We start from the raw sequence: 27,225 nt of genomic DNA, 5'->3' as shown, positions 1-27,225 counted from the left end.
TGACCTTTATAGATCTGTTTCCTACATTACACACATCATGGCCAGAAGAGACACTGACCATGCAACCCTGAACTGAATTAAGTGACTTTGAGTATGCAGATATACAGTATATCGCTATGGTTTTGAATAAGCTACAGTTTGGTAGTATATAAAATCTGTTTTAAAAGTGTCCATTTTGCACATTCAACTCTGGAGTCATAATGTATACTGGAAAAAGAATGAGATTTTACAATTATGGTGTCAACTCAGCTCTAATCCAACTGAAGGTATTGTTTTCCCTTGGTTAGATTACTTTTTAAAAATTCTGAGTGCATTTTGACTGTTTACCTCTGAAACCAGAGATACCAGATTACCAGTCTCTCATTGATCATTGCATTGTCGTTCCATAGGTGATCATTCCAATACTGCATTTACAAGCAGTTTATTTATATTTTGAAAACAGGGGAAGGATATGATGGCGTAATGTAATAGATGATTATACAGTAAGGTTTTCTAGTTTAGTCAAGATAAGATGGTAATCTTTTTCTATTTTAAATTGTAAATACATTATGTAGAAAAACATCAAATCGTATCCAATCTGTCGAGGCAGAGAGTGAGGAGAGACAGAGAAAAAGGGCGAGAATACAGGATAATATAGAACATAGTATGATGTTGCGTCGATCGTTTAATGAACCAAAATACTGGAAGCCGTTCCCATTTTAGTGAACAAAGTGCACAGTCGTACCTAAAACGTTCGCATATTTAGTCTTTTTTTAAGCAGGAGTGAATGCGTTCCAAGGCTTCCTTTTCCCCCTGCCTCGCTCTTCATGTCTCTCCCTCTCTCTTTCTTTTTTCTCCGTTGATTGTCTGAAGGAATTTTGACATTCCAGAGCGCGGCACAGACACATAAGGAAGAGATTTTTTTTTTAAGAAGAGGAAAACATTTCAAGCTTCTGAGAGGCACAGTCAGAGTCTGTGACACACTTAGCGCGATTTACCCCTTCGCACTTATGACGTTACCTCCTTCCTCAGTTTAAGGACTATAAAGATTTTGCTGCTAGTGACGAGCAGTTCAGAGCTCACTCCAAGTAAACACTTGCTAAAGAAGATGCGCAGCCTTATCTTTTCTCACGTTTTTTTGACTCTTTTACTTCATTGATTTTACGCAATTTAAAGGAGGATTTTTCTCTTGTTTAGTCCAATGGTTTATTAGCTGTCGCCAAAAAAGGAATCACAACGTTTTCACATCCTATCATAAGAAGATTTTTCTACCCACCTGTTCATCTGGAGGCTCCAATATTGTACTTTTCATTTATCAGATGGCACTACAATGTCTTAAACAGGACTGATATTGGGACATAGTTGATTTTTCAAGCTATATCATAAGGTATACTTAACCTTTTAAAACCTCCCTTTGAAAAATGGAAAACCGGATTATATAATTTCCCTGGATATGTTTATTGTTCATTCAATAGAAGAATTATTGTCATTTAACAACGAACAGCTCTTTTGGAACGTCTTCGCGTCTGCAGATTGAAGCTTTATTATTAACGGGAAAATTTATATAAATAAAGCCTTGGAAGACTGGCAATTTGAATTTGGACTAAAGTTCCAATCATGCAAAGATTGTTCAGCATCATGCGCTTTATGGCAGTGATGTTAACTATTACCTGTATAATTGGTAAGTGCGGACTTTTTATAATTCTTTAAAATTATAGTTTTCTATATATATTTAAAAACTTAAAACACCACTATACAGATGACAATGTTATACGGCTCATCTTATTTACTTTTGTTTAAAAAATGAAGTTCTCTCAATGAGACTCGTGCCTGCTCTGTCTGTCTGTCTATTTTCTTTCAACGTGCTTTCGATCATAAACATTGAATCAACACTACAGAGTACCAATCCGAACTTCTACCCAAGCTGACAGAACATTTTCAACAGCACGTTATTGAAGTGAATCGCATACAAAAGATAACTAAAGCTTCCTAAGATCATAAAACTATTTTCATAGCATCACCTACGTGCAGTATGTAATGACACACGCCTTTGGATACCTTGGTCTGTATTTCCGTAGTACTGTACATGCGTAGAATGTTATTTATTTATATATTTACATTCCTTTACGTGTTACCAGTAGATACACATGAGGCTATAAGTTATTTGCGATAGGCTTTTGATACACTAAGTAACGAAAATGGACATTGTTCAGAAACTAACCAAAGTATGCAGCAAATAACATATTTAAAGTTTAATTTATATGCGATATCTGGTTAATAATAAAATTACAGTAAGTACGTTTCATGCCTAAGACTGGTAAAAATTACAAAAACGATCTTAAAATGTTTTCACTTGGACTATATTTAATATTTCTCCTCATATCTTGCTTTTTTTTTAAAAAAAAATCGTGCATTTACTAACTTATAAATCTCAGTCGAGATAAACTGAGATGTTAATCATGCAGCTCTTGATACATACATTGATTTTTAATGTGCACTATCCTACATAAATGCTGAGGTTACAGTGATGCAGAACTTTATTAAGCGGTTTTAATACCAGATGAATGGATGACTAGGTAGATACTCATACAGCTTTAAGCAAAATGCAAGTCTTTTATTTTGTAATTCATTTAAAGATGTCTACATTTATTGTCCTATTGATCATATAACCCTTGTTAAAACCGAAATACAGTACAGCATGCAAAAATGCTCGTTATGTTTTAATCGGCATTGAATGTTTTACTCTTATTTTACATCGTACATCCATTTATTCTCTCTACTTTTCAATTTTGCATTCAAAGAAATGTCTCTGTAATGCTTAATAATAAAACACCTAAAGTAAACTGGAGTGCACATTTCAGGAACGGTTTCAAAAGTAATTCAGCTTATGCGTTTATGTTTATTAATGTCTGTGTTGTCATTATTGTTTAAATGTAAATATTCGTTGAGCAGAGGAGCTCTCTCATGTATGCTTTCAACCACTTAATTAATTAATGCTTAATGTACTGTGGCACCTGCGTTTATATTAAATATTTTAAAAGTATTGCAGCTCCCCTGAATACATTATAATGTTTTTCAATATTATCGCTTCCAGATAATGTTAGTATCTGAATTTGTAAAGCATCTCATTATCTAAGCTGCCTTATTAAATTACGTTTTCAGTAGAAAGTCAAACAGAGGGCATCTGATTAGCGCCTGGTCCCTCACATTTTTGAATGCTCGTCACTTGTCTTTTACAATGTGAACGCGGTACTTCCTTGGAGATTGAGCTACAGCTAATCTAAACTAATCTTCTGGTTGTAACATGCTGACTGCAACTTCCGTAGCAAGGTTTACTTTGCACCTGCAGCAGAGTACGTGTTGTGTCCACTAGGTGGTGCTTTATCCCACACTAGCGTCATACTTCTCATTTTAGACACAGAGGTTTCCTTCCATGCCTTAAACACGTTCTGATTATGTTGATAGGCGATTGTAAATTGTAAGTGTAAATGTGTGTGTGTGTGTGTTTGTCAGATAACAACTACTACATTTACAATCAACTCGAGAACACTGAACTCCTTTTTAAAAGGCTTATAGGTAACACATGCATTTTTTATTAGCATCAATATCTACAGCTAGGAAGATCAGATAGATGCTCAATGAAGTGGTTGCCTCCCGTCCAGGACTGGACATTGCCACTGTACACATCAGGGCTCTTTTACTGAAGTAACTGTTTGGGAAAAGAATGAACAAGGCCATCACAATCTTGTTGGCAGTATCAAAAATAGCATTAAAAAAAGATTGATAGACCATGTTCAAACTATTCAGACACAGTCCATCATGTTAAAAACTAAATGCAAAAACTGTGAATGAAAATGTTTTTCCCATCAATTTTTTTCTTATTATTTCAGTCCTCAAGAATGCAACATCTTTATCAAAATAAACAAAAGACAACATGACATCTTAACAAAAGGAAACAGTAGTTCCACTCCTGCTTCTCCTGCTTTGTCTATTTCATTTCCATATAGATTTCCTTAGATGTTCCCCTGTTGTTCAAAAGCGTGGGAAAGATGTAACCGTGGAGTCAAGAGGCTCTCTGAAATTGTTCTTTTTTTGCAGAGGTCAAAGAAACATGACTGATTACCCCTGAAAAGATCAACCTCACTGACTTCCTTAAGACAAGCTAACCTATACAGCTGCTCACCTGCTCCTTACAGCTCATTCTATGACAATCCTGACAATAATAACTGGTCAAGACTTGATTTCTATAATGAATGTTAGTTGTTTGCAAATATCAAGATGTAGAGATGGAAATTCTTACTATCCTTAAACAAATATTACTTAACCACTGAAATTAGAAAATGCTAAATCTGCAGTTATTTGAACTCATTTTATTATTTATTAACAACAATCTTTCATCTGATTTACAAACACAAAGTTACAACTATCAATAAATAATAACTTTAATGAAAAATGTAATGTGATTAAATACTTGAAATGTATACAAACAGTATACTTTTAAAAAGGTTTAATGAGACATACAACACATTGCCTCAATATTTTGGATTTTGGTTTTTAAGACTTGCTACCAGTTTGATGACCTGTACAGAATGTGTGCTGTAATTAATACACTTTTGATAAGCATAAATATGACTGCAAAACTATTTTTAAGATCTTTAATTTTCCCTCTGATGGGATGTTGGTTTGGATCAGTTCCTCACCAAAAACACAAGGAACTCAATTTAAAAAGGTCAAAATAAGTTTTACATGACTAATAAGTGACCAATACCCATTGCAATATCTATGTAGGTATGGAAAATATCTGAACTCAATAGCATAAAATACACCCAGAAGGATATTATTTACTTTGCAGGTTGTTGTTTGCTCTATACAAGTGCAACATTAAAGACTTCTTAACACAAAGTCATTCATATTACACTGTACACTGTATACTGCCAAATAATGCCTCTGTCCAATACATTTGTATTTATTAAAACATTAACTTTTGTTTCTCCTTTACAGATAGTAGGTTGAGCAATTGAGAAATTTGTTTTAAGTTATATGTACCTAATGTCAATAATGTATTCTGTTAATTTAACAGAATCCATCCTACGTGTCCAGATGATATGGTACACCTACCCTTCCTTTGTAATTAAGCTCCTAGTCAGTGCTTGTATATGCACATTAAAATAGACAGATAAAGGATTGTGTGTGAATTAGAAGGAGAGTGATCAAGATATAGCAGGGTTTGAACACCACATAATATGGGTTGGAATGGTATCTGCAATAGTGTATCAGGAAGGGCTTTTAATTATAACACTTCACAGTTATATTGTGATTGGGCATCATCCAAGAAAAGTTCGACTAACAGTAGTGTTGTAATCTAAACAAGACTTCCAATACAGGAGACTAGTGGAGATTGGCATAACTTACACAGTCTACAGTCAGTCAACTAATGACATTGGTGATAAACAAATAGGACCATGTTTGGCTAAACAGTAAGAGGTGGTAGTAGTGGTGTGGAAGGAGATCTCCGAGGAAGACAGGAATAGTTCAATCAATCAGTCATTATTCAGTCACAGGTGAGTACATGGATTCTATGTTGCAAGGCAGAAGAGCAAAGATCCCATGTTTCTCTCGACTTTAAATATTTTTCCTTCCTCCCCCTTCGCCTTACTTATCAATAACAACAACATTTATTTATATAGCACATTTTCATACAAATGATGTAGCTGAAAGTACTTTGCATAATAAAGAAAGATAAAAAAAGACAAAATAAATTAGAAAATAGAATAAGGGAACACTAATTAACATAGAGTAAAAGTAAGGTCCGATGGCCAGGGAGGACAGAAGAAACAAAAAAAAACTCCAGACGGCTGGGGAAAAAAATAAAATCTGCAGGGGTTCCAAGGCCACGAGACCGCCCAGCCCCCTCTAGACATTCTACCTAATATAAATGACCTCACAATCAGTCCTCATTGCATTCAGGGTTCATATGGAAGAACTTGATGATGATGGTCATGTGGATCTCTGGCCTTTAATCCATCAATTTAAAGACTGTACAGTGCTTTGATCAGGTGGTGGTGGCGCAGATCACCACCATAGAAAACCATAAAAAGAACAGCAGAGAAAGTAGGGGTTAGTACGGATTATGGAGCCACCAGGAATGATATTGACAATTAAATGCATATACAGAGTATCAAGATTAAACTAAAATGAAGCTATGAGAAAGCTATGTTCAAATAATGAGTTTTTAGCAGTTTTTTAAAGTGCTCCACGTATTAGCTGGTTGAAATTCTACTGGTAAACTATTCCAGATTTTAGGTGCAAAACAGCAGAAGGCTGCCTCACCACTTCTTTTAAGTTTAGCTCTTGGAATAATAAGCAGACACTTATTTGAAGATCTAAGGTTACGGTTTGGAGTGTAAGATGAAAGGCATTCTGAAATATAGGATGGAGCGAGATTATTTAAGGCTTTGTAAGCCATAAACAGTATTTTAAAGTCAATTCTGAATGACACAGGTAACCAGTGTAGTGACATCAGAACTGGAGAGATGTGCTCGTGTTTTCTTTTCCTAGTTAAGATTCTAGCAGCTGCATTCTGCACTCGTTGCGATTGATTGATGTCTTTTTTGGGTCTCCCGAGAGGAGTGCGTTACAGTAATCTAGTCAACTGAAAACAAAAGCGTGAACTAATTTCTCAGAATCTTGTAATTTTATAAGAGGTCTAACTTTTACTATATATCTTAAGTGAAAAAATGCTGTCCTAGTAATCTGATTAATATTTGATTTAAAATTCAGGTCAGAGTCAATAGTTATCCCATTCTTGACTTAATCCAAGTACATCAAGTTTATTGCTAATAACTTCATTATATCCATTTTTGCCAATCACTAAAATTTCTGTTTTCTTCTTATTTAGTTTGAGAAAATTACTACTCATCCATTCAGAAACACAAGTAAGATATTGTGAATCAAGAGTGTCAAGAGCCCAAAAAGCAGAATATGTTGATCTAAGCATTTCATTTTACGTTGCGTGAATTGGCTAGCAGTTTCTATTTTGTGTACGTTGCAAAAAGGGACCCTAAATAAATAAATGTCATCTTTCCTGTGTCTTACAGACGAGTTCCATAAAAAGAAATTGCCCTTGGTCAGCTTACTGCACCCTGTCTTATGACAGACGCCTGTATCAATAACCTAAGCAAAACAGCTTTGTTAGTTTGGTTTTTTTTTTATCCCTTAGTAACTTGCAAGCAGTTAATAATTTTTTTCTTTCACAGTGGACTGGAACTCAAACATTAGACATTGTAAGACAAGACAGTCACTTGATCTGACATATCCTGTTTGTTGCCGATTCATAATGATTGAAAGACAGGAAAACTGTGATGAAAAAAAAGATGTGATTCAATTGATCCTTTCTACTGAGCATCAATGATTCAGGTTGCAGGTGGTGTAATGGTGTAGAGAACCGCAATGTTTGAATCCTACAGAGAAACCAAACACATTATTACTGAGGTTGATCATGTCATGGCAGAAATATTATCTTTGAGAAAACTGACTTTTTCAGCAAAATAATGCTGCAATTAACAGAGCTAGGTGATTCACAGAATGGTTCCAGAAACATAACACTGAACTGAACTTAAGGCAGGGATCTCCAGGGTCACCACAGCAGATTGAAATGAAGCAAGTTATTTAGCATAGAGATTCCCCATCAGCTGTGGCAGACATTGGACTGAACATGGACCAGCATCTATGAGTTTTTGTTGCAACACTTTTGAGACCATGCCCTGAAGAATTAAACCTGTTATAAGGGCCATTGGGGGAGTAACACACTATTAGGTAGCTGTGTCTAATAAAGTCGCCCTTAAGTGTACCCCTTGAATGCTAATGATACAGTATTTCCACTCTAAAAGAATTCTATTTGTGTTAAGAATCCAGGAATTAACAGATATAATCTTACTATGCCTTTAATTACTTTTAATGGCATTTTGACAGGCATCATTATTCTGACCAGTTGTACAGAGGTTAGTTACTTTTTTATAAGGGATAATACTTAATTACACTTTATAGTTTACAAGCACAATTTTTCCATTTCTAGCAATAATGTAAAAATTCAGAAAGGTATGTTTAAAATTAGGCGTATAGTATTTTTATTTTTTGTCCTGAAGTACTGCAATAATGCATTTTTTATAGATGGAGTTTGTTTTAGTTTTAGAGTCTGTGTAATGGATAATGTTTTTCATATACATTTTTAAAGATTCACTTCTGATAAACAATGTAACAGGTTTCCCATGAGAGTCAAGAATGAATCTTTAAATTTTATCAAATTTAGTTGAAGATACAAATGATTACACAGGATACAGTAAACATTGCATACATTTTCTGAGCTTTTTGAAAGTAAGACTACTCTCCTAACCAGTCATATCTCTGAAATGTTAAACTGTATGTTGTAGCTTTGTTATGTTGACCATTTTGGGCACTTTGATAATAATTGCAGTTAAAAAAAATATTGACAGTACTTTAATTAGAACTTTATGCAACCCTCAGATATTTAATCAGGGCAAAAAATTGAAGAATGCTATAATCTACTTGCTTTGTTTTATTTTAGATCCAAAGCAAGCATGCATTTAGTGCATTCATCAGGTGGTAGGAGGACTGCTATTTATTTATTCGTTGTTTGTTATTTTGTTGGATTGTGATATCTTTGATTTCAGCTTAACAACATATAGGGCAAATAATAATACTGGTGTCATATTTGAATTTAAACTGACCAAGAGGTCTGCAGAATTTAAATACATCTTATACACTGAAGTGTATTTTTTTGATGAAAACACTGCATATATTATTAACTGAATGACTGATGATACTTATTTTAATATATTGCTAATTAAAAGCTAATCTTTTAGCTTCTGAACCCACATCAGATTCTCGGCATTAATCCTGGAGGCCTGAAATAGTTGCGAGTTTTTGTTTCAAATATTTCTAAATTAAAAGACAATTCCTTTTTCTAATGAACCATGTTATTTTACTTTATGCTTTGTTAGCACTTTCATTAAGCCATATTAAAAACTTCTAATATCTAGATTTGTTTTTTTTGAGAATATCAGCAAATAGTTACAGTATGTAGTTTACAGCCAATTTGTGATTGTTGGTCTGTAGAGCTTCAGGGGTGAGAATGAGGAAGCCTGGGAGGTAGAAGACAACATAACACAAAGACCAAACCAACTGTGAAGATGATGCCAGTCCATCACAGGGCACACTTAGTCTCTCACGTATCTACATTATACTCCCATCAGGTGAATTTATTGTTGCCAATCAAACTAATATTAATGGGGCTATGGAATGAAACCAGAAAGTTTAGAAAAACACATGCAGACTCAGGGAGAATTTAAAAACCTCAACAGAAGAGGAGATTGGGCTGAGATTTAAAAGCAGGGCCATAAAGCTGTAAGGCAGCACCACTAAATACTGTGTGACCATCTTATTATAATCAGACACAAAGCATATAATCAAACCTGGGTTCAAAAGTGAGCATTTGATTGAATGTGTAAGCAGAGTTTATATCCTGCTGCCTCCAATCACTCAACAGTGCATTTCATTCACTGAGCAATTTGTAATTAAATTTGACTTTTATATGACCACAAAGCCTCACTGAATACTGAAGCTATAAAGTGTAGCATATAGCAGAAAAAGAATGAGGAATTGCTAAGATGCACCTATCTTAGTACGCTGCTCTGTTAGTGTATTATTGAGGCTTCCATTAATAAAGAAAGCCAAAGTTTTTGCCTGAGCTAACGTGACAACTGAGTACTCCTGAAAGTCAAATTCAAGATCAAGATAAACGTTTTTATCCCACAAAGAGACATCCATTTGTCATGTGCATTACGAAAAAAGAGACATGCAGTTCAGGATGCCACATTTGTCTGCCAAAGCATTAACATCCAGAGAGACCCACCTTAAATGTTCATATTGCTAATCGAAATTTGATCTAGTTAATCTACTATTGTCTTGTTTGATCTATACTTTAGCTTTAAATGGCATTTTTGGTTAAAGTACAAATGATCTCTTGTTCTCACATTACTTTTATTCTGCTTTGCATAGTTCTGCTCTTTGGGTGAAATACAATTTATAGTGAGGATGACCAGGAGGAATCATTTAAAGCTTTTTGAATAAATGTGAAACCTGTCCAAAGGAACAGTACTGTCAAGTTGTGTGCTGCAATATTTTTGAAAGGTGAGCTGAAGCACAGTGAATATCTTATAGAGTTTCTGGAAGGACTGTATTTAGAAGAGTTAAATCACATGAAAGAAGTGTTCGGTGCATTGCTTTCCCGTCCCGAGATTGTATCTGTACAAACACTACAAGCTCTGATGTCAGTCAGTCAGTCATTATCCAACCCGCTATATATCCTAACACGGTGTCATGGGGGAGCCATATCCCAGCCAACATAGGGCACAAGGCAGGAACAAACCCTGGGCAGGGCGCCAACTCATCACAGAGCTCTGATGTATTGTATTTCAATTTGGGTTAAGCAGTTGACCTATGCCACATCCTTATCAAACATTACAGAATGCCACGGAATAGTGCAGCTGGGAAAAAATGTCTACTTTACTAATGTGAAAGCAAAAGATGACATTGATCTTTCAAATTCAGCACTTCCTTCATATCACAGACAGCTATGATACCGGACAATGCATATTCAAGAACCAGTATACAGTTTATTAAATACGAATATTGGTTGAACATATAAGCTTTGCTTGAGTTGTTCCAGTTGGCACTCAATTACCACTAAGAGGAAAGAATCATAGGAAAATATTTAGTGACAATATCATGCGGCTATGGTAAAGCTGGGGCAGCATATTTGAATATGATAGGGGTGTGAAATACCCCAATTTGAAGGGATACCCATGGGTATCTGTTTGCATAGATTTACTTTAAAACATCTACTTTTAGAAAGACTTTGGAAATTGCACCTGCCACTGAAGGGCTTCAGATTCCAAGACTATGATTAGAGAGTAGAGATTTAGATGGATGAATATTAAATCTGACAATCCATTCAAAGCAGGAGATTCCATGTAAATTATTGGACAGCTACTTCTAAATCAAAACAGCCAATGGACCCAAGTCTTTGCACAAAGTGAGACTGAAATTGTCTGATATATCCTTGAACTCTGATAAAAGTAATTTCTCATGCCTATTTCTTAAATTACGAAAAAATGATGCAGAAAATCTTTCCAGGTTTGCACAATACTGAATCTCTTATTATTAAGCCAACATATTCTTTGTTTTACTGAAAAATGTTATTGAGGTGGCACTGATACACAGTTGTTGACGTGGTTGCTTTTCAGAAATGGATTGCTCTGGTCACATCCCACTCATTATCTGTGTGCATGCTACATATTTACCCGGTGTCTATGTGGGGTATTTTTTCTGGTAATCTGTGGCTAGGCATGAGTGTGTGTACGCCACAGTGGACAGGCATGCTGTCCAGTGATGATTTCTGCTTTACTCTTAATGATTCCAGAAATAGCCTCCAGCCTCTACGGACTTCCTGTAACAGAATATGAGGCTTTGATGAGAAATGCTTAGTAAAAATAATTGAGTGCAATAGGCAGAAGTAATTTTATTTTACGTTGAGATAAGTGTACTTTTAGCTTCTTCTTTTACAATTACAATGTGTAATTTTCCTATGTTTGTTCTTGTATTTAAGTTACTGTGTATTGTAATAATTTTATTTTATTTTTTGTTGTCTTGTGTTGCGTTATCTTTTCATTAATTTAGTAGCTCCCATCAGATGTACCTGATAAAACAAAAGAGACAGTGACCATGGGGAAGAAGGTGTTCCATTATAATGTGAAGTTAATATCAGGAGGCATTCAAACAGAACTCTATGAATTTGTATAACTTTAATCCAAATGATACTGGGCACTACATTTACACTTTAAACTATAGTTTACAGTGACCCAGAATTGTTTCTTTTCTCTGGCTTGTTCAAGAAACAGTATCTAAAGCTGAGGTAGTCATTTTATCTGTATGCATCAGATCTTTGCTTTTTCTGGTTTGGCTTCTGATCAAATCTACGTCATCAGGCAGTACTAAAAATAGAAAAAGCCACAGCTAATGTGGGAAAGATGTCTGAAATAAACTCAGATTAGACTTGGTGGGAGGCCATAGGCCAAGCTAAAAATCAGACAAGCATGTATCTGTTAAGTAAAAATCATTGAAAGGCATAACGAGGGTGCTTTGTGTCACGTACTGGTTTACATTTGCTGTGCTCTGTTCATGACAGACAATATTTCAAACCAGAGGATCTTGTATCTTTCAACCCAGGTGTGCAGCTTCTGATCTTTGCTCATTTTCATCTTTTAGATATATAATAATGTGACAGTTTGAAAGCGCAATGCATGCACTCTGTACACAGGGAAGATGGGGGGTAACTGGTAGACAGATGAAGCACCTCACAATAAAGGAAAACACATTTGAACTAATCTAATCCACACTGTGGTGAAATTAGACAGTGAGTATGATTTATGAAGGCTGGCAAGATGAGGCTATAAAGCAGAGAATGCTATGAATTTAATTTTCCAGGGTGAGGACTTCTCCCATACAGCTCTTTATGATCCACTGAACTGTGCACAGCTTTCCCTGGAACAAACCCAGAAATAGTTCAGCAATTAAATTATTAACCAGTCCTCCAGGAAAAGCACAAAAAAAAAAAAGCATTGACATAAAAAAGAAAGAAAACAATACAAATTTGAATATGCTATACCTTCTATAAATGTCAAAGTTTACCATCCATGACAACCCCTGGTGTTGTGGCTCTTACTTTATGGAATGTTGTTATTTTTTTTTTGTTGTGACAACAAGCTATAAAAGGCAGTACAGGACAGACCAGGGCTCACTGAAACTAAAGAAAAGTGTCATGAATTGCTGTCCTTTTTGATTTTTTCTGAGTTTAATAATTATTTCTTATTTAAGCCTGGTTATTGAGTTTTAAACTGTTTTCCTTTTGTTTTTCTCTTTCATTTTATTTTTAGCCTGTTGTTTTTATTACTCATTTTATTTGAATTTACAGCAACACAATTTTGTATTCTAGTGCCATTTCCATTTTGGGTATCTGTTACTGTGATGCTGCTGCTCATTATCATAATGCTGCAAACATATGTTTGTCCAAGTTTGTGGATTAAATTAAAAAAGCGTGCAAGTGTTTTTAGCTTTTTGATTTTTTTGTATTTTGATCTTTTTGCTAGAACTCCATGACTTCAACTTTTTGATTACTTACTGGGTTTATCACACATTAGCTTGTCTTTCTAGTTTTAACCTTAGCTAGTTCCCTTAGCCTACATTCTTCATCTTTTGATTCCTTCCCATTTCTCAGTGCTGTCACAATTCTATCCCATAGCTGTGCAAGAAGAGATGAATGTTGTCTTGTGTCAGTGTACGAGAAATTGCATCAGCAGGGGGAAGCTAAGCCCAGTCATCCAGGCTGTGAGAGCAGGGACCCAGTTAACCCCTAAATAGATCAGTCAGAAGAAGGGCTTCTTGAAGACACCGCCTGTTTAAAGTCACTAAAGTATCAGGGCTAAATGCACACCAGGGCTACAAGAGGGAGGTCTGTTTTGGTGGTCTCCATGTGTGACCACAGGAAAGGATGAGGCTACTATGATCTGAAATTCTCACTGATGTTAGTTTGCAAAGGTGAGATGGGGCAAGGGTTCATTGGCAGAAGGAAAAGAGGCAGGGTGTATGTGTGTATTTGAGAGAAACACAGAGAGAGTTGTGTCCAAGCCACACCACCTATTAGACAAGAACATCAACCAATAAAGGTAGACCTAGACTTAGGCTATGAGGTTTATGATTTTTATGTTTATTTTTATACCATGTACACTACCTGTGTTTAACCCAATTGCCTGCGTAGCTCTTTATTTGATCATCACTGGCGTGGGCCAAGGATGTTAATGGTGTTTCTCATCCCCTTTACCTGAAGACCATAGCTCCTAAGACTTGTGATTGGAAATGTTATAAGAGATGTTAAAAATTATTCAAACTGACAAAAAACAATTGAATAATAGTATTAATGGGGAGAAGAAATCAATTCCTGATAGAACCTTTGAATAAAAACCAAACATTACTGTCTATTGACTTCAGTGCCTGAAAGCAGAGTTGGCACTGGATATGCAAAAATGGCTACTGGTTAACAGCATATTACAAATTATTTAACAAATAATTTTATTTATGGGGCAGCACAGTGACACAGTGGTAGCACTGCTGCCTCACAGTTAGGAGACCCGGGTTCACTTCCCGAGACCTCCCTGTGTGGAGTTTGCATGGTCTCCCCATGTCTGCATGGGTTTCCTCCGGGTACTCCGGTTTCCTCCTCCAGTCCAAAGATATGCATGTTAGGTGCATTGGCGATTCTAAATTGTCCCTAGTGTGTGCTTGGTGTGTGTGTGTGTGTGTGTGTGCACCCTGGGTTTTGTTTCCTGCCTTGCACACTGTGTTGGCTGGGATTGGGTCCAGCAGACCCCCGTGACCCGTAGTTAGGATATAGCTGGCTGGATAATGGATGGATGGATTTTATTCATTCATACACCATATATTGTAACTGCGTAATGCACTACAGTGTTTCAGGGACCCAGGGCAAAAATAATGCTAGATTTCAAGGACAACAAAAAATAATAAGAAATCAATTGTCAATCCATCCAATCATGGTCAATCCATCTATTTAATGTTTAACTTATATTATTCCATCTCAGGGTCAAAGTTTTAGAATCTATCCTCCCAGCATGAAGGACAAGCAAGGAATCAACCATTGTTAAGAAGAGCACAAACATGCATACAGGCAACATTCATTTATACCAGGCCAATTTAGAGTTACCAAATTATTGGACAAAAACATCTCTGTGTTTTTGGTAGGTAATGGAACAAAACCCACAACAAACTAACACTTCGCAGACAGTCACTTGGCAGGATTTACATTTAGTCTCCTGGAGCTGTGATGCAGGAGTTCAAACAACTGAACTGCTATAAAGATCTGACAATACTGCTTGAATGAGTCTTAGGAATACCTTTCCCACTGAGTAAGTTGTTTGAATGTCTTCATATATTAACTGCAAAGCAAATACACACCTCCACCTCAGGGATTAGGATTAGGGTCCTGTGTGAATAAATTATTTCAAAAAGCCCTTCAGTAAGAAAAGCTGTTTCTGTTTTTCATTTGTTAAATCAATGAAGGAATAAAAGTGTAAAACTAAAATAAGTAATTGCAGAAAATAATGTTTTACAAAACGCAACAAAAAGTAATCTACAAATACTTAGAATTAACAGGCTTATATGCTCCTCAACACTAGAAGATCATCTCACCAAATATATAGCTCATTAAAAAGAGTAGGAGACCCCTTCCCGAAATGTTATATAATCTTTATTTTTAACAATTTATCAAATTTAGTGATACACTGTAAAACATCATAATCTTTCAGCATTCTCAGTGATTTTATTTCCCTCAAAATTAAGTGAAAAACTTGTTTAATTATAGTGTCAGTCTTTTCTTTTCTCATAATTGCCAAGAAAATGCATTCAGACAATGATGTACAGTCTTCTGCTCCATTAATCTTTACAGAGTAACATAGCTCAAGATTCAGAAAAAAATTGAAAATGTGCCAGACAAGTTGTATGCAAGGAATATGGTACCCCCTATAAATGATGAGGTCACAATTTCCAAGCCCCCAATTCCATAATCACACACCCACCAGTCTCCACTCCCCCCAACTTTTTAGACAGAGTGGGGCAGTGGTACGGCCTTAAGCATTCATATATTTAACCTTCAACTGACCTAGTTTTAATACAGTACAGTATATCTAATCTGCTAAGTGGATTTAAATCAAGCTATTGGACAAATATATAATAAAGATAATCTGATAAATTTGTATATTAAGCCTCAATAGCAACAGCTTCAATGTTTTGTATCTGTGTAAAGAAACACAAAAACTTGCTGCTAGGACTTACAAATCACAATCACAATCAATCAAATCATAATCACCTTAGCACTATGTCTCTGAACATTCCACATTGACCAAGTGCGTGTGATCACTTTAGGTATACAGTGAAAATGCAAAGTTTCAAACTAAAGCCTGATTCTCATTATTTGCACAATGTTTTAAAAGATGTATTTAATCCATAAAGAAATGGTACAAAGCTAATGGCAATTTTTTGAATATTATATGGAATATTATCATGACAATCTTGGAAGTCTTGCAAATACTGTGATGCATATTATGATTTCAATGCATATGTGTAAATTCTAATAATGTTTTTTCCTATTTTCACAGCTCCAATGCTAACAATATGTTGATTTGGTTATGTGGTGAAAAGCTACCACATTGGTGGAATAAGAAATTATGGCAAAGTACTGGTCTTACTTTTAATACACTTCATATAGTGTGCTAGAAATATACTAACATTTCACTTACTTAGATTATGATATATGTACAATGAGTGTAAGTTAACATCAAAGTAACTGTAATCAATGGTAAATATTCCCAAATATTTCTTTTGGATTCAGTTCCCCCACTTGCGAGAGACATATAAGGGAAAATATTGGAAAACTCAGAGAAGTGTTAAGTCCAGCATTGGTCTTTTCTGGGAGCAAAGCCAAATACAGAATGGAATTGTATTGTGGCAGAAAAATATATTCCCAGACTCTGTGCCAATACAATCAATAATTCAAGGTCCCCAAGGAAGACTGTTAGATACAGGCTAATACATTATTTTTTACTAGTTTTAAATACTTTCCAACATACTATTCTTTTATTTAATGTTTGGATTTACTTAGGATTTAATTTGAAAGAAATCTGAAACTGGCCCCAGTGTACTTTTATCCTAGTCTCTATTTGCTTTGATTTCCAAAGTAAAATGTTTCTCAGGAGACCTTAGTTGGATAGGGCAATGTCACAAAACACAATTCAAAATCTCCATACTAATTCCATTCATACAGTATATCTATCAGTCATTTCTTCCAGTTCAAGGTCATCAAGCCTAGATCCTACCTCAGCAGCATCATACATAAGGTATGCACTAGCACCAGAGAGAGTGCCAGTCCAGGCTAGGATGCATTCACATACAAATGGTCTAGTTCAGTTTCTGGGACCTCCATTCTCTAAACCTTCAGAGACAGCAGCCACCCTTAACCACATTTCATTCATTTTCTGACACTAATCAGTCTGCTGTAGTGTTAATGGAGGTTGGAGAGAAAAAAAGGGAAAATCAGAAAGTAACCCAGGTTGAGATGTCAGTCTATGCATGAATACCAACACTTTCCCAATTTAGAGTTACCAATCAGCCTAACAGCTTGTCTTTGATCTGTGAGAGGAGATCACTGGAGTGAATCCTCATGAAGTTCCGCATAGGACTTAGCAAGGACTCATATCAGAGTCCAAGCACTGTGAGGTGGCTCAACAGCCATCACTAAATTTTCAGTTAATCACTATCAACAGGAGGAACCTTCTGAGGCAGGAAATGTGGTGTTTTAATGTCTCGGAGCAGAATAAATTAGAAACAAATTTCTTATTAAAGTTAATACAGAATATCAAATATATGCCTCTATTTCAGTTATTACATCAGGAAAGAGTGAGTGCATTTATTTAGAAGAATAGTGCTGTTCATTTGTAAATATTGTCAGGGGCTTAGGTTCATTTCCAAGCTTGTCACTGACTGTGTGACATTTTTCCTTCAAGTCTGCACTGCTTTTCTCTTACACAGTCTACTGATGTACAACTTTGGTAATCCAGCATTTCTAAACAGGTCTGGCTATTGGGAGTGTACAGGGATACATAGTTGTTTCCAGCCTTTTGTTTAGTTGTCCTTGCATAATTTCGGTCTCTTGATAACTCAGAAATATGCAAGAATGAACTATGGAAACATATGAACATTCTTTTACATCCTGCTTAATTTAATTAGACAAACGTAGTTTTAGTAATGTTGCCGAAATATATTCAGACAATACTCCCATTCCCACGTGGCAAATACTGGCCACTGGATTTAGAGTGCAGAGTAAACTGTCTTAGCTAGTTGAGGTAAAGGAAAATTCTCCCTTCTCTAGGTTCTGTGAAAGTGTCATCTTTTTACAGCCTCCTTAAGAGCATCTATGATGAATTTAAGGACTGTAGACCCTCTTACTCAGGCTACAATCAAGGATGACATCAGTTTTACTTTTTACAGTTGATGATTTTTCATTAGGTTCTGGATCTCCTCAATCTCATATTGGAAAAGCAGATTTAAAAAAAATGATAGTTTGATGGAAATATAAATACACATTGCAGCATAGTCATGGAGACTGAAACATCTTCATGATTATTTATATGTTTATTTTCACCATGTCTAATTCCTCTTCTCCACCCAAACAGCAGCTTTTCGATTGTCTAAAGACTTTGAACTTTCTATTTAAGTGTCTTTGTTTTTTCAGTCTGCTAGTTGTATTGCAGTATTGTGAAAGGCCAAATCCTATTGTTGCTGATGGTTGAAACCAATCCTACAAAAGATGCCAGTTCGTCACAGGGCACACTCACATAAACTAAATCAATTTAAGGCAGCCAGCCAATCTAAGTTGATTGTTTTTAGTATTTAAAAGAAAGACAAAGGACTCTGGGTAAAAATGCCATGACTCTATAGAGTGACAAGGCTACAATTTGAATTCAGAACCCCTACTTACTGTATGTGAATGTGCGATGTTCATTAGATGGTTTGTGGTGTACTTCTTCCTTGTTAGAAATGTATAATTTTTCAGATTATAATAATAAAAAGCAACTTTTTGAAACATATATACAACTATAAACATTTTTTTCTGATTGTCAGAATTATATGTAACTGTATATGCAATGTGATATCATTTATCTCTCTCTTTTGTATGCTAAATTGTCACAAAAGGAACAATACACAAAACAGAAACACATCAGAGCTGGTGTAGGGATTTCAGTAAGATCAAGAACAGTTAGTCAATGATCAGGGAGGTTTTGCTGCATTATATTAACGTGTCTTTTTTAACAGATTGTAATGGAGGCCATTCTTCTTAATGAGTGATTATCTTAAAGTAAATTTGTAGCACCAGCCCTTAAAATGAAAGCTTTTTATAGCAGCTTGTGTTTATCATTTGGTGACTCCCTTGTTCAATCAGCTCATCACAATGCGCCCTGCATCAGGAGAGATAAAGGATTTTAGTGAAAGGTCTTTGTTAAAGGCTAAAGTTAGAGAGTGCAAACCTTCTTTTATTTTCTCTGGCTTGTGTTATTTTAACCTTTAAATTGGACGGTGATCTCTTCAACCAGTATGGGGAATGTCAAAAGCTGCTGTAGGAATGTTATGATATATCTTATAAAAATAACCCCTCAAATGGCACAGTGGGCCCAGAGGGTAGTTACTTTATTGTTTGATATAGTGTTGTATGTCTCAGTTTAGTGCCATACTCTGGTCTCCCTCCCTGTCAAAAGCTCTTTTCTTCACTAGACCTACTACGCCAAACCTACTTAATTTTATATAGCACCCTTCTATGCTGAACATTAACCCAAGGTGCTTTATTAGCTTCAGAACTAATATTTGTAAACTGTTAAGTTTTTTATTTCCAATCACAATACACACAAAGTTACCTAACTTCGTCAAAGTTACATGTTAAGCTTCATTGAGCCTTGAGATTCAAAGTTTAGTTCCTTGGTCACTGAACAGCAAGTCAAAATATTTTAAAAGGTGTGTTTTTTTTCATTTCTTCTTTTTATTAATTGCTGATATGACATTCAATCAATTTCACCACAATTTTTTAGCCTTTTATTACTGTTTTTGACTGAACTCTACAGATTTGAATTAGACCAAGAAAAGACCTTCCAAAAAAAAAAAAAAAACAGCGTTCACCCACATACGTACTGTCAGAGCACCTGTACATCGTTCCACTGCAGATTTAGCTTGGGAGTCCTTGCCATGTGTTTATTTATTTATTTCTGCTAGGCAGGGCGTATTTCTGAAACAATACAAGGTCATACCACAGCATGGTACACGGAGTATTTGTTATGGTGTTATTGTTTCCTTGAGGACAAAAGAGGCCTCTTCCTTTGAACTATGTGTTCACAGATTAGCACAAATTAGGGCCTATCGTGTTCATGAAAAATGCTTCAGAGACAGGAAACAGTCATTATTCTGTGCCATTGTGAGATAAGGGAATTCCGTAAATTATTCCTGCCCTCCTCAAGGCTGTGACATGGGATTTCCTTGTGAAATTAGACTTAGACTTTCTGGGTAGGAGACCTGTTGCTCACTGTCAACCAAAATGTAGTTATCAGTAAGAAGAAGATGGCTATAAAAGCAGAGTTCTTGAATTAGCTTCAAGATAGGCATAGCAGTAAACGGAAAGGGCCCATGTACAATATAAACTCAGTTGAAAAAATGGTTGATATTTTTGACTATGATCTTCAGGTTTACTTGATTAAATATACCTGTAGCAGTTTTCATTTGTGTCCATGTTTCTCAATCCTTGTCCTGCAGACTGCAGGTTTTCATGTTGACCAATATTGCAATTATTTGGTTTGGTTTTGTTATGACATGCTTACTTCTCATTGTCTAGTTAGAAATACCAATAAGTGCTCTTTACTTTTCACTAGAAGCAATCATCCAGCTATTTATTTTGCTTTTAAAATATGTTTCATAGATTTACCTACCCCACATTGTGAAGCTTTTTGCATTCTCGCTAGTACCATGACTGACAAATGTTGTTCAGGCTCTATTTTCACATTAGATCAGAATACAGCAAACTCAAAATTTGAACTATTTCAATTCTATACTTTAAATTTCAGATATATAATTGATTATACCAAAAGTCCTCAGTAAAAGCATAGTGTGTGTATATTTCAGTTATTGTGGCTTCATTTGCTCCGGCAAGTTCCTCATTTTAATCATATTGCTTCTGTGGTAATCCTCAGAGCAGCAGGATTTCAGAATGCAAACTTGGCCACAAAGCAACTTTAAAATCCCAGACGTATCTTTAAACATTGTTTGGTATTCAAAACTGGGAGCAGCATGAGTGAAATGAAACTGAAACCTGCTGGGAAGCAATATTAGTCAAAGTGCTTGATGTGTTTAAATGGAAAATAAGACTTTTTCATTAGTGTGGGGAATTTTAAGAAAGAGGCATCTTGACAGAGTCTTGTGATAAAATGTGGTTTGATGCACTATTTGTGAAAAAAATTGTTTGATGTCTACCAAATGTAAGCCATAGAGTTCTGTTTGTATAAATTGGCCTTTTTTCAATCTTTTGCAGCCTGTAATAAAAAGCAGACTATTGTTTCTAAGAGTGGTACAGTATTTTCTGCTTACCAGTAATGTATCCACAGCTGTTGGGCGAGGTCTGGAAAATCTTGTGAGAAAGTAAAATAATGAAATAATGAGAAAAAAATAAATGAGAGAGAGAGAGAGAGATGTGCTTTAAAACGTAAGAAAGTAAAATTCAGTTTATGAAGTTCAAAAAAGTAATTTTTTGTGAATTACTATACTTTGAACACTGAATTATTTACATTAGAGGAAAGAACTATAACGTTATTGCTAATTGCCTCATATGTAAGGAAAACTGAATCCAAGCATAGTTTTCATCAGAACATCTCAAAATTAAGCATCCCCAGCAGCCTTTTAGAATGTTTAAGTGGAATGTAGATAAATGTTTGCCAGAGTGATGGGATTTTCTAAAATTTGTGAATTCAAATGGCAGAGCAGACTATTCAACTCAAAATATTAGAAAAGCTTCATATGGTATTTAGTAGAACTTGAACTATGCAGGCGGAACAGGGGAAAAATAAGGAGTAGGAAGCGGTAATAACTTTACTAAAGTAGTTATGCCATTATTTAAAAAAAAATTTAAATGAAGCCTGGAAAAATAACTAGGAATAGATAACTAGCATTGCAGTCCTCAAATAAGTTAGTGAACATATAAACCATCCCTTCATATCTATTTTAAGGTGGTCATTGCAAAATTATAAAAATTGCAAACTACCTACTGTTATACTATTAAACTCTAAAGGAGAATAATACACTTAACTTATAGTGTACACTTTGTCATTTTCAAAGCACTTTCCATGTACCTACTGTATCCATAGAACAACTGCTTGTATGTGCTTTTTTCAGCTGGGGAACAGGTAGGTTTAATAGCTTGGACAAAAGGGCTTCAACAGACAGCGTTATATAGAATTTCAAATGTAAAATCTAGCCTTTGTGCAGGTTTTTCGCTTGACCTATTACAGTATATGCAAGCCATACTTGTACCTGAGGTATATTATTGCAAAATAAAGAAAAATACAAATTTAGCAGATATCTGGTGTAAATTTAAACAGGGAAAAACTATTTTTTATTATGCTGTTTTTTTTATTTGAAAACATGAAAAATGTAATAGCATTATAACATATGATTTTATTAGCCATGAGTTTAAAAAACATTTTAGATGCTGTATATTAAGAGAAACTCATCATTAGACAAGAAGCAACAGGGATTGAGTATGTGTTTTGAAATTAGGCATAGAAAACAATGCATTGTGGTACAAATAGCATTCTTGTTAATATATGTTGTCTAAAGTGGACTCCCACAGGTGTCAGTGCTGTAGCTGGATGACTATATAAATTCATATTTAATGATCCAGAGAAAGATGAATCAGACAGGTTGGTCACATTTGCAAATGATAATTTAGCTGGGTTAGCATATAGCTAAATATAGCTAAATTTCTCCCAGCTACAAATTAAGTTCTATCTATCTATCTATCTATCTATCTATCTATCTATCTATCTATCTATCTATCTATCTATCTATCTATCTATCTATCTATCTATCTATCTATCCATTCATGATCCAACCCGCTATATCCCAACCACAGGGTCACGGGGGTCTGCTGGAGCCAATCCCAGCCAACACAGGGCGCTAGGCAGGAAACAAACCCTGGGCAGGGTGCCAACCAACCGCAGGGCACACCCACACCCACACCCACACCAGGGACAATTGAGGGCTATCTATCTATCTATCTATCTATCTATCTATCTATCTATCTATCTATCTATCTATCTTTTATAATTTCAAGTCATGTTTCATTATTTTTGAATGTTTCGGATATTCTTTCATCATTTGGCTTTATTTTATATTTATACCACTTCAAAAATAATGAATAGTTTGATTTGGTTAAAAATGTCATGCTTCCATTTAAATCTCTAGACTACAAACCTAGTTTTGCCTCATCAACAGATTTGCTCAGTTGATTGACACACACTTGTCTTATGGTTTCAGTTTCAGTTTGTACATTCAGTGTTTGCCAACCAAAAAAATAAATGATAGATAGATAGAGCTTTATTTGTCCAAAAGGGAAATTTGTTTTTTACAGTTCAAGAAATATAGAAATATTATAAGAAACAGCAGCAGCCAAAAAAAAACACACACAAGAAGACTTGGCTGATGATAACAGAATAGTCAGAATGAGGAATGTGTACAGTTATGAAAGAGGCTAGTAGCACGTCTTGACGCACTACCATTCACTAAAAGAACTCATAGATAGTGTGTGAAGGATAGGATGAACAGGTTTGCTTATAATTGCCATTAGTTTTGTGCTTGTTCTCTTCGTTGTTACTACTTCCAGAGTATCATAACTGACCCCCCTTCTTTTCATGAAATTCATTCTCATGGGTCCAAAGAAGGCCTGGAGAATTCAAATCATGCAGTTATGTGAATTCTCATATTTTCCTCTTGATCGACTGGCAATGCTTTGTACATACAATGCCAGGCTTGTATCAGCAATAACAGTCTTGAACCATGGTTTAACTCTGGACTGTGACTTCAGTCCATTATAGGTGGTATAAAATACTATTCAATATTATTTTTGGATGAAATGAGGAGGGATTTGTTTTGCAGAAGTACTGTGAATTGTTCATTGTGCTGGAGTGTTTAGATTAAAATTGCATAACATGCATGTATTTGTGTATTTTTTTAAGCTAGGACAAATATTATGCTATTTCAATGGAAGAAAATATTAAGTGCCAGAATTGGCACAGGCAGTTCATTTCTAAAGTACAGCTGTCTAAGTAGTTGACAAACAATAGTAATTTGTGTTTTCAAGGAAAATCCCATTTGACATACATAGTTATTGTTTACAGGAATGAATAGAAATGATAATTAACACTGAGGACCTTGACATTTTCCTGCAACTACATAATATGAAATTTAACAAAAGCAACATTTTTTTTCTGAACTTTATTTTCATATATTCTAAAGAAACTTACCATGGCTTTTCGAAAGTGCAGACAATCTATCTTAAGCTGCAATTTATTTTATAACAATGAAGAATGTGAGTGAGCCACATGTGCAGGTAGTGAATTGTATTTTTGCTCGCTAACAGATTTTCTGTTTGCAATAAAAGTGAAGTGGCAGATGGTTGTCGCGTTCTCTGCTGCGTTTGTGAGTTCAGCCAAAGGCATCATGTTGTTCTGCTTGCCAGATAACTTTCATACTTTGCCAGGAAGGAAATTGGTCTTTGAGTGCAAATGTGAGGAAAAGGTGAAGTAAGTGTGTTTGTCAAATACAAAAAATACTTGAAGGAATTTTACAACTTTAAATGGCTTTTTTCTCTATTTAATACATTATCTATAAAAGGTATATGTTGTTATAATGTGAAAGACTAGGAATGAGTTTCTGTCTTCTTTTATTGTGAATTTGTTTTAAATTAACAAAGTGTATAAAGCATAAAGAACTATTTTGAAAAATACATTTTTAAGATTGAATATTTTAAAAATATATTTGTATAAGAAACCTCAGAGATTAAAGGGGACCTTTCGTCTTGTTTTTCTAATTTGGATACAAATTTCTCTGAGTATATTTTGGGTTAGCTACTTCAGCATCTTATATTTCAAGTTGGTTTCCTGGCAGCGTCTGTGTAAAGAAGGGTGTCATGCTTTTCATCTTTAATACACTTTCTTTCTAATTTTGTCTATAGCTATTGATTTCAATTTTTGAGTATTTTGATATTGCTTTATTTTTGTTCTTTTTAAATGCTTTTACAGGGTAGGTGCATAGTTTTCACTTCCTTGAGTATATATAAACTAAATTAATTCCTAACTATTCCAAATAAAATTGAATGCACTAATCACGCCTGCACTCATACAACATATAAAGATACATACATATTGCATATCCGAGGGCCAGAGCCTATGTGGACAGGATGCCAGCCCATCGCCATTTCCCTGCCAGTTCTTTGTCTTATCTTTTGTAAATACTTAAGATTGATTTGTCTCTATTACATGTTAAGATCACAGGCCACATTAATGGCTTATGTAATAATTTGCTTTTTCATCACATGTGGGCAAATTTTGTCCAGTCCCAAACATTGTTAATTCTAGTAACATTTTGACACTCAAATTACTTAATATCTCCTTACTATTTCCTCTAGCTCCCGACATGGTTCTACTAGTCAAGTTTGTTGCAACTTAAGGCTATATAACTTAAGTTATAGTTGTTTGTTTGTGGAAAAGCAGGCTGTTCTGAAAGACTTGCTCTGCTGTGCCCATTGACCTTTGGCTTAAGCACTAAATCTTTAATGTCTCAAGGAGGAATTCAGATAGGTTTCTAACTCTGCATGCCAAAACAACACATCTCATCCATCCAGTTTTTTTTATTGAACTCTTTTTTCAATACAGTTAAAGTATATCAGAGTAATCTCCATGTAGTATCAGAAGCTTGCAATGTTTATTCTTTTTTGGCTTTATTTCTATTTTTATGCAGTATTATATCTAAAGTTACATATATTTGATTGGTTTATATATCTTTACAATCAGCTATTGCTTGTTAGAGATGCCACTGACTCACAAGTGTCTCTTTAGCTTCAGTGATAGAAACTTTGGTTTTGACCCTGTTTATTATTAACCATATTCTTGCTTTGTGCTTAGAGTTTGCTTTTTGCCACTCAGAAATATCTTTAAATCATCACTTATGGACAGGCCTATTCTTTCACAACAGGTCATATCAAAAAAAAGGCAAGGCCCAGCCATGACTGGGGCAACAGTTCATAGTATGGACCCTTCATGCACACACCCAGACATATACAGGACCACTTATAAAGTCACCAGTTCATCTAATATTCATACACACTGAGCACAAACAATGACACACACGGCAACTGAATTCATGTTCCAGGAGCTGGGAAGGAGCAGCTTTAAACCAACTATTTGGCTAATTTAATCTTTTTTTAAACAGTCTTATCAATGTATAAGTACAGTACTATATCCCCTCCTACACGCCCTCTCAAACTGCCGACGGGCTAGGTATATCCTTTGAATAGCCCCGTCAGTATTTGCACAACTATCGCTATACGAGTTGCCGCGATAATGTTGGATGAAAAAATCAAACAGCAAATCAACATCAAATTTCTCATGAAATTGAACAACACAACCACAGAAACTTATGAAATTATAAAAACTGTGTACGGTGATAACAGTTTGTCTCACATACAAGTTTTTGAGTGGCACAAACATTTCAAGGAAGGACAAGACATTCAACGCCCAGGTCAAGAAGGGGGTCGGTGCTTCACGACAGTGCTTTTTTCAAAATGTAGTTTTTGACTGACAAAAACATTCCTGTTCTCGGTCATCCTCCCTATTTGTCCGATTTAGCTCAGATTTTGTACTTGTTCCCAAAAATCAAAAGTGACCTGAAGGGAACACATTTTTCTTCAATGGATGAAGTGAAGACAGAAATAGAAAGCCTGTTGAAGACCCTCAAGCAAGAAGACATCCAGCACTATTTCAATCAATGGAAGATACATATGGAGTGGTGTAGAGCTAGGGAGGGGGAGTATATAGAAGGTGACAATGTTTAGAATGCTGTAATTCATCAATAATATTTTATTTTTTACCAATCCTGTTATTTTTGTGTTTCACCTTGTTTTACTGTTAATGCAATTCAATATATAGAGTTTATGGAGTTTCAAAAGTTTCATGATGAACATGAGAATACCATGAAGAAATGTTATGGCTAGCATTATTCAACAAGACTTCCGGTTTATTAATAGGAAATTTAAACATATATTAATGAAACCATAGTTAACCAGGAAATACAAAAAGGCAGAGGACATTGATCAAAGCAATCATATAAAAATGAACAAATTCTCAACTCCTTAGAGAAGAGACATTGATAAAGAGGTAGTGTTGAGGACAGATGGGGTATTTCAGCCAGCAATGACAAATAGATCAGCATTTCAAAAGCAGACACATATTTGCT

At 35.2% G+C, this 27,225-nt stretch overlaps 1 protein-coding gene across 1 annotated transcript in view; it reads left to right on the top strand.

The window, feature by feature from the left end:
* Positions 1-819: 819 nt before the first annotated feature.
* Positions 820-27,225, top strand: part of kdrl (kinase insert domain receptor like) — a 158,245-nt gene continuing 131,839 nt past the window's right edge. Inside the window, exon 1 of the mRNA XM_039766115.1 lies at positions 820-1,660. Within this exon, the coding sequence (XP_039622049.1) occupies positions 1,597-1,660 (64 nt within the window). The 5' untranslated portion in view covers positions 820-1,596. The remainder of the gene's footprint in view (positions 1,661-27,225) is intronic.

Source organism: Polypterus senegalus, chromosome 10 (assembly GCF_016835505.1).
Source record: "Polypterus senegalus isolate Bchr_013 chromosome 10, ASM1683550v1, whole genome shotgun sequence".
NCBI classification, from domain to species: domain Eukaryota; kingdom Metazoa; phylum Chordata; class Cladistia; order Polypteriformes; family Polypteridae; genus Polypterus; species Polypterus senegalus.
This window is presented reverse-complemented; position numbering and strand designations above follow the sequence as displayed.